The sequence below is a fragment of the Rissa tridactyla genome, chromosome 8, assembly GCF_028500815.1.
Source record: "Rissa tridactyla isolate bRisTri1 chromosome 8, bRisTri1.patW.cur.20221130, whole genome shotgun sequence".
Taxonomy (NCBI): domain Eukaryota; kingdom Metazoa; phylum Chordata; class Aves; order Charadriiformes; family Laridae; genus Rissa; species Rissa tridactyla.
Window position 1 is genome coordinate 18,890,491 of NC_071473.1, and position 12,174 is coordinate 18,902,664.

General features: G+C 48.1%; 2 protein-coding genes across 5 annotated transcripts in view; one reads left to right on the forward strand and one right to left on the reverse strand.

Annotated features, from left to right (window-relative positions):
* TMEM204 (transmembrane protein 204) overlaps positions 1-2,168 on the reverse strand; it is a 30,725-nt gene extending 28,557 nt beyond the window's left edge. The window contains exon 1 of the mRNA XM_054212278.1: positions 1,088-2,168. Coding sequence (XP_054068253.1) covers positions 1,088-1,367 — 280 coding nt within the window. The 5' untranslated portion in view covers positions 1,368-2,168. The remainder of the gene's footprint in view (positions 1-1,087) is intronic.
* Positions 1-12,174, forward strand: part of IFT140 (intraflagellar transport 140) — a 90,936-nt gene that overhangs the window by 67,872 nt on the left and 10,890 nt on the right. The window lies entirely within an intron of this gene.

The window sequence follows — 12,174 nt, forward strand, 5'->3', positions numbered from 1 at the left end:
GGAAAATCCTACTGTCTGTCAAGGTATGAAGTTTATAGGCATTTGTTCTGCTAAATTCGATTCCTTGAAGTATGTGGTTAAAGTGTTGATTTGGCCGCGGGAAGGGCCCCCGAGGCCCCGCGACTTGTAGCCGTGGCCCCGCGGCTCACAGCCCCGGCCCCGCATCAGCTGCTGGGCGAGCTGTGGTCACAGCCGCCGTGTCCCAGCTGAACGCGGGTATTCCAAGCACAGTCCTGCTCTAGTTTCTCAATGAGAGCCAGGGTCACGCTGTTAACTTTATGGATGTGATGAGTAAGGTGTGCTTTTTAATTATTTAGCTTTATAATTCTCATCATTGGCTTACAGGCTTCATCTTGCACGAAACTTTTAACTAGCTCAGTTTAAGCTATATGCGTTTTCTTCAGATCCCACACGTGTGGGATTTGCAAAATGAGAAATACACCATGCCAAATGATTTTCATGTTCCCAAAGCAGTATATACTATTTGTGTATTTTCACCAAGAAGAACAGTTGCATGCATTAAGGCCTATCTCAATTATACATGTTTTTACCAAAACTAGTTCTGTCTTTTCCACTCCTGGCACTTCCAACAAAAGGAAACAGAAGGGAGAAATAACTTAGCATGGCATCTAAATACTTTTTTTGTTTGTTTGTTTGTTTGTTTGGTCTTTTGTTAAAGTTTTACATTATTCAGAGCAACTGTGGTTGGGGTTTAATGTACTGCGCAGGAAGGGATGTGCTTGTAGCAGGAACGCGAGAGGGAACAGCGAGCAGCAGATGTCGCAAAGCTCCGGATTTACAATTCACAGATTATTTTTTCAAAATACATCATTCCGTACACTGTATAGACCAGACAGCACAATGTAAATTACTGCTTTTGGGGTGGGAGGAGGAGGAGTTTAGGTCATTGGTGGTGGACATAATTATTCTTATTTTCCCGATTTAATTTATTTGGAGATGAACGTTCAGAGATGTTTGAACCAGCTAACAATGATTTCAGGAGGCTCTGCTAGGCTATAAATCTCCTGGGGACCAGGTACACCATATCATTCGTGACCTAGCAGAGAAGACAAGAGATTGAACTTACGTTTGACAGTGCTGCGCGACTCCTGGAACCCAGCTGACTCTGAACCCCAGCCCAGGGCTTCACACTCGCGCTCCTCCCCTTGCCCGTGCCTGGCACTCGTGCTTCCACCTCCTCTGCTCTTTTCTGCCAGCCAGCACATCTTCCAGAGCCCCACGCTGCGCTTTCGCCCGTCTTCCAGCGTCTGGTATACCCAGTTGGGAGTAAAGGCAGCTGCGTTGTTAAGAATAAGCGAGACCAGGGCTACCAACACAGCTGTGGCTACCAGTTTCTGGACAGTCATATCTGACTGTCAGCTCGCTGCCAGTCTCTATTTGCAGAAGACACGAGGTCTCAATCAGCTGTAGCACATTGAACTTGGGCTTGAAGCAGAGGCAGCTTTGCTAGGCTGTTACGAATGGCTAGAGGACATCACCGTTCATTCTCAAAGTCAACTCCAGAGGTGTTTCTGATCAAGGAAATGAGAATTTTGCGAGGTAGGTAGGAGAATTCCATAAAATAAGAACACAGAGAAGCTTTTTTAGGTCCTTCCCAGCTCTGGCTTATCCACCTTCTTGCACTTTGATAAGTAATGCCAGTCCTGTGCTGAACTGAACGACAGGGAGGTCCATTCCTTGTGAGACGAGGCGAATCCAGAAAGAATCCAGTCTCGGGGCAGGAAAGCCTGAGCTGCTGCCGGGGGATGCTCGCCAGCAGCGTGCCAAGTGCGCCGAGTCCTCCAAATCAACCAGCGCTGCTCCAGAAGCCTTTTTTCTGGATGCGAACTTCAGAATATCCCGCAAACCGTGACAAATATCATTCTCTCAAAGCCAAGCCGAGCTGGAGGCGAATCCTGTCATCCCAAAGGAGCTCTGCAAGTTCGGAGGATCTGGAGGAATTTGCTGTGCTGTGTCCTTCTCTGAAGATCCGAACTGCAAGTGCCGGGACGGGAGAACAGCCACTGCTGTGAGGAAAAGGCCCCCCCACCTCTCCACGAAGAGGAAATGGCTGTTTTTGTGGCTGTTTTTGGTGAGCCTCAGGGCGTAGTCGACTGCAACAAACAGAGCCACTGCCACAGCAGTCAAACATTAACAGGATGTGTTTCCTGAAAGGAAAAGACTATGGAGACTTCTAAAGTTGTACCTCCTCCCCTCGGAGAGCCCCCCTCCCCGTCCCGCTCCTCCTCCCTCCCCCGGCACTGCGGGGCTGCGCATGGCGGGGACCCGGGGGCGAACCCCAGGGCCCCTTTAAAGGGAAAAAAAGGAATCCCCAGCCTCAACCCTCGGAGCACCAGGTCTGCAGAAACGGATTGAGGAGAGGGATTTTTGAAATGCTGTTTACTGAAAGCAAAACAATATCGGGGTTCGCTGCTGAACAGCAATGACGAAGGCGGGGTGTGTGGGGTCCCCTGGTGTCCCCCTTCCTCTCTGCAACCCCAGCAGCACGGCAGATACATAAAAAATATAAAATCTCGAGATTCTCAACCTGCTAAACAAACGAACTTCGGGGTGTCTGAACAGGCGGTTGCAAGTGTTACGATGTGAACGAAGTTGAAAATCGCTGCATTGCAGCTGTGTGGGGCTGGCCCAGCCCCGAGCCCTGCGTCCCACTTTGCCCTGAGGCTCCACGGTGCCCCTGAGAAGCCAGGGCACCTCCCGCCGGTGCCCAGGGCATGGAAGAGCTTCTCCAAGCTGCTTCATAAATATCTGTGGTCAAAACCCAGTACCAAATCGGCTGCCATACGGCGAGCCAGGAGCACAGCACTGGTGCTGCAAAAGCTGCAAGAAAAGCATCAAGAAAAGGAGCTCTAATGAACAGGTTTGTTGAGGACATTTCAAACTGTCCCTGAATGTGGATGTTTCCAGAGACTGACTCTCCAAATGGCTGCTCCATGTTTCCATCGGCTGCTGGAGCGGGTCCTGCCAGGGGGCCGGGCCTAGGGCAGTGATCCTCGGTGGGCATTACCCGGCTGCGTGGGCATTATTGCCTGTGGATGTGCCCTTCCTTCATCGCAGCCTGTCAGCATTCTTTAGGCTGAAAAAATACTGTACAAGGTGTGGTATTAAATGGTATATTGTGAAATACACGAGGAAAAACTCTTTGCTGTGAGGGTGGCAGAGCCCTGGCACAGGCTGCCCAGAGAGGTGGTGGAGTCTCCGTCTCTGGAGACATTCCAAACCCGCCTGGACGCGTTCCTGTGCCACCTGCTCTGGGTGACCCTGCTCTGGCAGGGGGTTGGACGGGATGATCTCCAGAGGTCCCTTCCGACCCCGGCCATTCTGTGATTCTGTAGATGAAGGTGTGACATTCTTGTCAACAGCCTGGAGAGGGAGCAGTGGGAGGTCATGGCCGAGTACCTGTGTTGCCAGGCACTGCTGCTCCGTGCCCACCCCACCGGAGATGCTGGCACAAGAGTTCACATCAGTGTAATTAACATGAGAGTAGAAACTGATTTAATTACCAGCTAAGTTACTTTGCCCTTAGTCAACAGATCCGTGCTGACCCAATACACATAGGCAAACTGGTTGGAAATCTTTTGAAAGTTAACATTTTATTTTCTAAGACTCATTGCTGAGAGGAATGCAAAATATTTCAATGAAGTTCACATGCCCCTATAATTGGGTTTCAGCTATTGGAATTGAATGTACAAATCAGGCTATGAATTCACCTCTCCTCTGTGCACTTGGTTCATTTTTAATCCTGAAATGGATTAAGCTTTAGGTACTTTGAACATCTTCATCCTCTGACCAGCCGTGTAGCATCTTTGGTTTCTTTTTTTTCCTGCCTTTGGTCATGTTTCTATGCATCTCTGGGTTTAGAAGTTTCGATATAAATAAGACATTGGTGTCCGCCATTCTTCGAAAAAATTTCCTAAGAACAATGACTACATTTTCATATTTTGTAACCCGTGGATTATTTGTTATTATTTTAAGCCTGTGATTCAGCATCATACACAGGTAGTGCCAGGAGAGATTTACCTTTAGGGAAAAATCTCTTCTATGCAATCCCACACCTGCTTCTGCCCCCTCCTGTCTTTGATTTTTGTGATTTGTTGGAGTCTGAGCATGGATTTTCGGAAGGGCACAAACTTCCTTTGCGTGTTACATGTAAAAAAAAAACCAATGTTGGAATTGTATTTTACAAAGACTGAACAAATCAGTCTAATTATTTAAAACTTAGTCACATCTCTTCCACTTTCCACAGCAATTATTTGGTGTGAGAATATTCAACCTTATTTTTGGATTCCATCAACGTAAATCTTATTCTTCCTAAGTCATACTTGTCTTTGAGTGCCTTTGAGCATCAAAGAGGTGATCTAAACATCATGGCATTAGTTTGTGGTTTGAGATATATGATACTTGTGAGATTCGTCACGTTATGTTTGCAAATCCATGCAAGTCAATGAGTTTGCATTTAAGGCAGCTTTCCCAGAGGAAAAAAATAAATCTCTTTCTCTCACCCCGTTGCCTCTTGTTGTGGCTGCAGGTGGGTGGGTGGCCATGTAGTGAGTTGCAGCTGGGAACGGATACGGATGAGTCAGGTGGATCAGTTCACTGGCACGTAAAACACAGGAGGTGACCTTGGGACTGGTGACAAAGTTGACCTTAAATCAGATGGTTCATCACTCTGGCTGTGGCGAGGTGGTCCTCTCCGAAAAGGCGGCATGATTTTGAGTCCCTGTTGTCTCCCTGCTGTTGGGAACTGCCACAACGCAAATGATTTGTTACTTCGAGGTTTTGGGATGATGGAAATTTTCCTGGGAAGCCCGCTCAGGGCTGACAGAGCGAAAAGGCCAGCAGCCCGGCAGCCTCCGGCCCGCCCAGGTAATGTGGGATGAGCCTGGAGCGTGAGGAGCGAGGCAAGGCGGTAGGCTTTGCTGTTGGCCGCAGTAGTTCAACAAGCACGTGAGGACTTTTTTTCCCCATGGCAAAATTTTTGGTGGACCTTCTCGTCTGGTAGGAGCTGTTTGCTAATTGTTCCATGCTAGAGAGTGATTCTGCTCAGCGGGAGGTTAAATTACTCCACACAATTTGCGTAGCAGCTTATAAAGCATTTTGGGTCTTCCTGGGTGAGAATTCAGTTATGTAAATATAGTTTTACTTTCAGAATCTCAATAATGTAGATTAAATCAGGTAACTAGGGGCTTCCATACTGAATTTGTCTGTTTACTACCTAATAAATTCTGTTTAGAGTTGTTTATGCGGGGCACAATCTTTTTTTCTATTATTTTTTAATAGGCAAATGGCTTTTTATCAGTCTGTTCAACTAATAACAGTATCTAAACATGTAAAATCAGGGAGTTCTCCAAATGAGTAGATTACACCAAGTCAAAATTAAATGAGTTTTGCAAAGATCCGGAAATTTTCCTAGCCTACTTATACCAAAATGGCTCAGTTATTCATTTTTGTTACAGTTTTAATCGAATGACATTCTCTGTCTTCACTCAGAGATCTTGTGCTTCCGGTACAAAACAGCCCAGGAATCCTTCTGATCCTTAAAAAGAAAAATAAATCACCTTAATGGACGCTTCTCTACTGATAAACGTGCGGCAGCGTATTCAGTTGCAGCGCTTGCTGCATTCCGCAGGACACAAGGGGTGTGTTTGATACAATTCACACTCAACGATAGCTTGGTGTTGACTTTGCCAGGGTAAGTTTGGGAGAGACAAAGCTATGTATTTAATGTGATCTTATAGATACTGTCCTGTAAAGCTTTTGTCGCTTTATCGAACATTCTGTTTCTGCCAAGGGCAGAGCTTTTAGGACTAATCGAGGCAGCTTTCAATGTTTTGATCATACATGAAAAATGGCTGACGTCGTGGTTCTCAGAGACGCACTCATTTAATACGACGATCGCTATCAAGAATCTCATTGCACGGGTGCAACTTTTCATATATTATTTAGTTCCTTGCTATCTTTTAGTCCCATTGTATGGGGATAACCAGAATCCAAAAAATGCATTTTGAAAGCATCTAACATAATTTAGCGGCGTCAGATAAAACTTTATTTTTTTCACATCCTGAGTTTTTTCCAAGTTACAAGAGAACAGACAGTAAGTCACCAATTTTGGCATTTGGAGTCTCTATTTATTTTGCGGTGGTTTGAAGATAAGATCCGCGTCCATTTTTATTGACGTGCTTCAAATTTTCCCTAGATCAGCTTTTCATCCCTGCTAATTTGTCTCATTTGGCCATGCCCAAGCCCCCTGTAGCCGTTGTGGTCCGCAGCATGATGCTTTTATCCTGCAACCGCTCTGTCAAATTACGTGAATGTAAAGTTGATCCTACGTGACTTACCTGGTCAGAATCACCCCCTGTTGTACTTTTCCGCCGGAGGACATTATTCTAACACTTTTTTTCAGGGGTTGGAAAGCGCAACTTTTAAGTTACTGAGATCCAGACAAGGGATTAACGTTTGAAAAATAGTAATAGACGTTGTTAATTTTCCTTAGGAAGCAGCACCTGCTTTGTCCCATCCTTTTCCTTTGCACAGCAAACAGCCCCGAGCAGCACGTAGGCAGCGGGGGGAGACTGGGGAAGGGTGGTGCCCGCTGCCCGCCCCTCCCGCCGTCTCCGCTGGGGTCAGTCTCGTAGCAAACACTTGGCACTGGCTCGGCGCATCCAGTCGGCTGGTGAGAAACCTGCTGAGAATCTGCTCGGAATTTGTTGGGGGGTTTATTTTGTGCTAGGGAAGGGAAGCTCCCTTGTCCCACCCGCAGGTCAGCGAAAGCTCTCCAACTTGCTGGATTTATTTCCATTTTTGACAGCCCAGGTTGTGCCTGTGGCACGAGGGGACACCTGTCCAGGTAGATGGATGCATGAGGGATGTAATAATATAAGAATGATATATTATATATAATACAGTGCTATAGGGATGCAGTAATATATTATTACATACTATACATTATATAGTCTTGTAGATATTATTTCTTGTAGATATTATATCTTATAGATATTATATCTTATTTTGGTATTTCCCTTTCCAATATAGTAGTCTGTTAAAGCAGAATGCTTAGGGAACTTCTTCGAGGAAGCGGGGCCCAAATTGGAAAGAGATTCTTGTTTTTCTCCTGTTCGAGGTCCTTAGAGGCAAGAGATGGAACCTATGTTAATTTTCCAAATATACCGCATTAAATAGAGGGAAAGAGATTTTGTAGTGACATATAAATCTCCAGCACTTCTAAATAATAATCAATTTACTGGATTTTCTCTTTAAATTTGCATGCAAAATGGGCAGTGAAAAATACATAGGAGCAGAAGGCGTTGTGAAATTAGACTGTTAGGTGCCATAAACGCAGTTTCATAGAAAAACAGATGCAAAAGATGGGATGTAAGGGAAGAAAAGCTTTTTCATTAACTATGTCATAACACTTGTGCCCTGTCCCACCGAGGTTCGCTCTCTGGCAGCTGAGCGCAGCTGCGGTGCCGCGGGCGGCCCGTCCCTGCGCCTGCTCTGCCCTGAGCTTCCAGCTTGGGCTGATGAAGTACAGATGCGAGCGGCTTTCCAGGGGGGGAGAAAAGGAGGAGGAGGGGAAGAACAGGAAATTCCCTGAGCATGAGCTGGGGGCAGGGTAAATCATTCCTTGGCATTTTGTGTGCAACAGTGGGGCCAGCCCTGGAAAGAAGGGTTGCTGCTGCCTTTTAGGGATGCGAGGGCAGATGCGTCTTTCTCGCTGCGCTGACAACTGTTGAGACCCAAGCCCTGGTTTTGCCTGGGGTTTCAGTGAGCCTGTGCTGCACCTCCTGGTTCTTGTTCCTGAACCCGACCTGCATTCCTTTGCCCATATTCCCGAGGGGCAGCAAAACGGATGGGCAGGACTCTTGTTCTGCTGCTGGAGGTGTCCGCCTGCCAGGGAGGTCGTGCCGTCCAAGGCCAAGGCTGGTCTTCCTCAGACACGGAGAAACATGGAAGCGTGTTGCTGATGCTTCCTGGATCGTTCTCTTCTCCAAACCCATCCTTTGCCTGCCGGCCTGCCCACTCCTGCCAGCAAGCCCTCCGGCTGCCTCGCACCGAGTAGTTTGCAAGAGAAATCCCTAAAAACCGATTTGGCGCTATGAAAAGTGTCTGTTCTCTCGGATCAGCCGTGGTGTGGAGAAGCTGGAGGTGCTTTTTCAGGGCAAAGGTAAAACTGAGGTCCTGGCTAAAGGTCCCCTGGTCTTTCTGCAGGAGCTGTGGGTGGATCAGTCCCAGAGTCCTGGCCCTGGCCTGGGATGGGGAGCGTGGATCCGCTGCGTTGTCCCCCCGTGGTTTCGGTGAGACACCCTCCGTGCCCTTGCGTGTGAAGAGGAATCCCTGGGGCAGCAGCGGCTCTGCGGTTTGTGCTCCGCCAGGCTGTGAAACCTTCTGCGTCTTGGATGGGAGTTCATTTTTGTAAAGTACTGTGGATCTTCTGCATTTCACAGCAGGGTGTTACTCTGGTACCTTTCTAGTTTTTAAATAAGATATAATAAACAATATATGAAAATAATAAATACAAACATAAGTATATTAGTAAGTATACAATATATGCATGTGAAGATGGTCTTTGCAAGCAAATAGTATGTTGCTGTGTCAGAAATACTTAGGTACCTTAGCAGCGTGATATGGAGAGTGGTGCTAAAATGAATGGTCTCTCAAAGCAGAAACAGTTTTGTAATATTTTGCTGCAGGAGGAAAATTGAAATCATACACCTTATAAGAACAGTGTCCTTCTCGCCAGGGACGTGTCTACTGGAAAGAACCAGCCTCTGCTGCAGGGGAGAAGGTTTGGCCATGGGTCCTCCCCCATGCCGCTGCTAACAAAGCTGTCCTTAGCTCCCCTGGGAGAATGGGGACTTCTCTGTGCAGAGCAGCGCCGGGTTCATCGGATGGAATTTTCCTGCAAGAGCTTCTGGAGGGCAGAGGCAGGAGAAGGGATGGTCAGAGGGAGGCATGTTTTCACGTTCCATGGGTACTTGTGCTGGTGGGCTGCTCTCAGCCTGCCTCTGGCTTTGGTCCCAGCACTGAATGAGTCCATGCAAGCGCTGCTCTATGGTGAACACTTCCAAATTTAGCCTGTTGTCCAGTTTGACCGCAGCACTGAATCTGGTGTGTGCTCACCATCTGCCCGGCTCACCATCTGTCGGGAAGGCAGCACTTGCCAAAATAAATCTAAAGGCAGAGCACATCAGCTGGAGGTGTTTCTTGCTCTCTCTGTGTCGCACCCGAACGGTGCCTGCTGCCGGACCTCTCCGGTTGGTTTTGCAAAGGTTCAGAGAGTGGAGGAGGGATGGGAGGGCAGAGCTCCAGCTCCTCAGGGCAGAGGTGCACCCGAGCGGTGCGCTGCGTAGGGGGGCGTGGGTGCCGAGGTGGCCCAGGGACAGGCTGTGCCTGCGGCAGGGGCTGCCGAAGAGGAATCCCTGGGGCAGCAGCTCCCACCGAGTTCTCAAGTTGACAGGAGCAGTTGCCATTCGGGAAAGCCTAATGCAGCCTGTAGATGATGAGCACCATCTTCTAACTCCTGCTGTGTGTCTCTGCACACTGTTATCTTTTAACTTTGTATTTTAAAATACACTATTTGGTCTATTTGCTTTCAAAAGTTTTGACTCCCTATAGTGTACATAAGATTTCTCATCCGCTCATCTGTTCAAGCCCATGGACTCTCACCTTCTTGCACTGAGGGAACTATGAGCTATCAAAGCTCTGAAAAATAAAGATCTTATTTCCGTCCAGAAACTTGCTGTTAGCTGGTTTGACAAAGCCCAGCGCAGGTGTGCAGTCCTTCACCCAGAGTGGAACGGCTGGTGGCAACCTCTTCTGGCATGCTACAGATTTTGGAGACCATATTTCTTTTCCTTGTGTGTAGTGAAGTGCCACCACGCCCACGCACGCGAGATTTGACATTTTTTTACTAATGACAGAAATCACTGGCCTTGTTTGTCAAAGCCAGGTGGGTGACGATATCTAACGCGACCTAAAGGTGTTTTTCCTGCTTTTTTCCAGTTCCAGATAACAGGCAGTGACTAGAATAAGAGAGAAACCAATTCAAACTTTTTACAAATTAGGATGGCCACAGCTTCTGCTGCCGTGTCAGCATTTCTCTGTTGAGCAGCGATGCACGGAGGGGCTGGTGCTGAGGTTTGTGTTACGGCCTTTCACTGCAGCACCGGCTGTGCTCGCCCTGTGTCAGTGGCCCTTTTGGCTCCCCGGTCGGGGGGGACTGGGAAGTGTGGGAGCAGAGCACGAGAGCAGGCTGCGTTTGAACCGCGTGGACATGCAGAGGTAAGGAGTTTGGTAAAATATTCAGACATGCGTTTTTGCTTTTCGAAACAAGGAAAACTTCTGCACTATCTGAAATTTGCCCCTGGTTTATCACTTCTGATCCTATTTTATTTTCTCTGCGCCGTTTGGCCTTCATGAAGTTTATGTCGCATATTTATGTTGATTGCCTGAAAAATTTATACCAGTTGTAGTTGCAAATAAAAGATGATCTAATTGTAAGGTTAATTAGGAAAAGCATTTTTTCTCTGCCTTTCTTTATTGTGTGTGTTCAACAGCACGTCGTGTCTCTTCCCGGTTAGTCACTTTCCCCTGTTTGTGCAGGGCTTTCCCACAGCAACTGGGAAGACAAAAACATTTTAATCATAGGAAAACTGGAAGGGGATTTGCTTGCAGATGCAGAACCTGAAGTGTCATTCAAACTCTTTTTTTTTTCTGCTTTTATCATCTAGGTACTTATTTTGTGCTGTGGTGACGGCTGAGAACTGTACGGACCATACCTCTGCTGAGGTTCACACATGAAAAAAAAATGTGTTTTATGGCATCATAGAATGGTTTGGGTTGGAAGGGACCTTAAAGAGCACCCAGTGCCACCCCCTGCCCTGGGCAGGGACACCTCCCACCACACCAGGTTGCTCCAAGCCCCCTCCAACCTGCCCTTGGACACCTCCAGGGATGGGGCAGCCACAGCTTCTCTGGGCAACCTGGGACAGGGGCTCACCACCCTCACAGCAAAGAATTTCTTCCTCAGATCTCATCTCAATCTCCCCTCTTCCAGTGTAAAACCATTCCCCCTCATCCCATGGCTCCCCTCCCTGATCCAGAGTCCCTCACCAGCTTTCCTGGAGCCCCTTTAGGGACTGGAAGGGGCTCCAAGGTCTCCCTGGAGCCTTCTCTTCTCCAGGCTGAACCCCCCCAGCTCTCTCAGCCTGTCCTCACAGCAGAGGGGCTCCAGCCCTCCCAGCATCTCTGGGGCCTCCTCTGGCCCCGCTCCAACAGCTCCGTGTCCTTCTGCTGTTGGTGCCCCAGAGCTGGAGGCAGCACTGCAGGGGGGTCTCACAGAGCGGAGCAGAGGGGCAGAATCCCCCCCCTCGCCCTGCTGCCCACGCTGCTGGGGATGCAGCTCAGGCTGCTGGGGGGTTCTGGGCTGTTGGCTCACGTTGCCGGTGAATGTTGAGCTTCTCATCCACCAGCACCCCCAAGCCCTTCCCCTCAGGGCTGCTCTCAAGCCATTCTCTGCCCAATCTGGATTTGTGTCTGGGATTGCCCCCACTCACATGCAGGACCCTGCACTTGGCCTGGTTGAACTTCAACCCTTCTGAATGCTTGTGGTTTCTGTTAGTCGAATATATTGCGTTTTATTCTGGAGAGCCTCAAATGTAAATAGGATCTCCACAAATCTTTGCTTGTCACCCCATATAATGGTCAACTGTGTTACGGTCGTGCTGAGCGCTGCTGCCTGCTGGGACCTGCCGTTGGGGAGCGCGGTGCTCGGCCAGGCCCTGCCTCCCTCGTGGCGGAGGGTTTTGCAAAGTTAAACGTAAGCTCTTAGCCCAGAGGAGTTCTCATTTTGAGCATCGCAAAGCTTTCCTGTGCGCCATTTTTAATGCAAATTTTAAATTAAACCATGATAGTTTGGTCAGTTGTTTCCTACGCATTGGTCCCCGTTGTTGAGTGCAACCACTGGGCTCCTAACAGCTGGTCCCTGGTTGAACTCTTCAGGATGGTAGCAGGACGTTTCCAGTGTAAGATTTATTTATATATAAAACTTTTCTCATCATTTTTCTTTTGAATTCTGAACGTCGATGTGGGGGTGTTGTGAATGTCTGTACATTGCAGCTACAGCGAGAACCACAGTGTTGGGTGTGTGTTAAA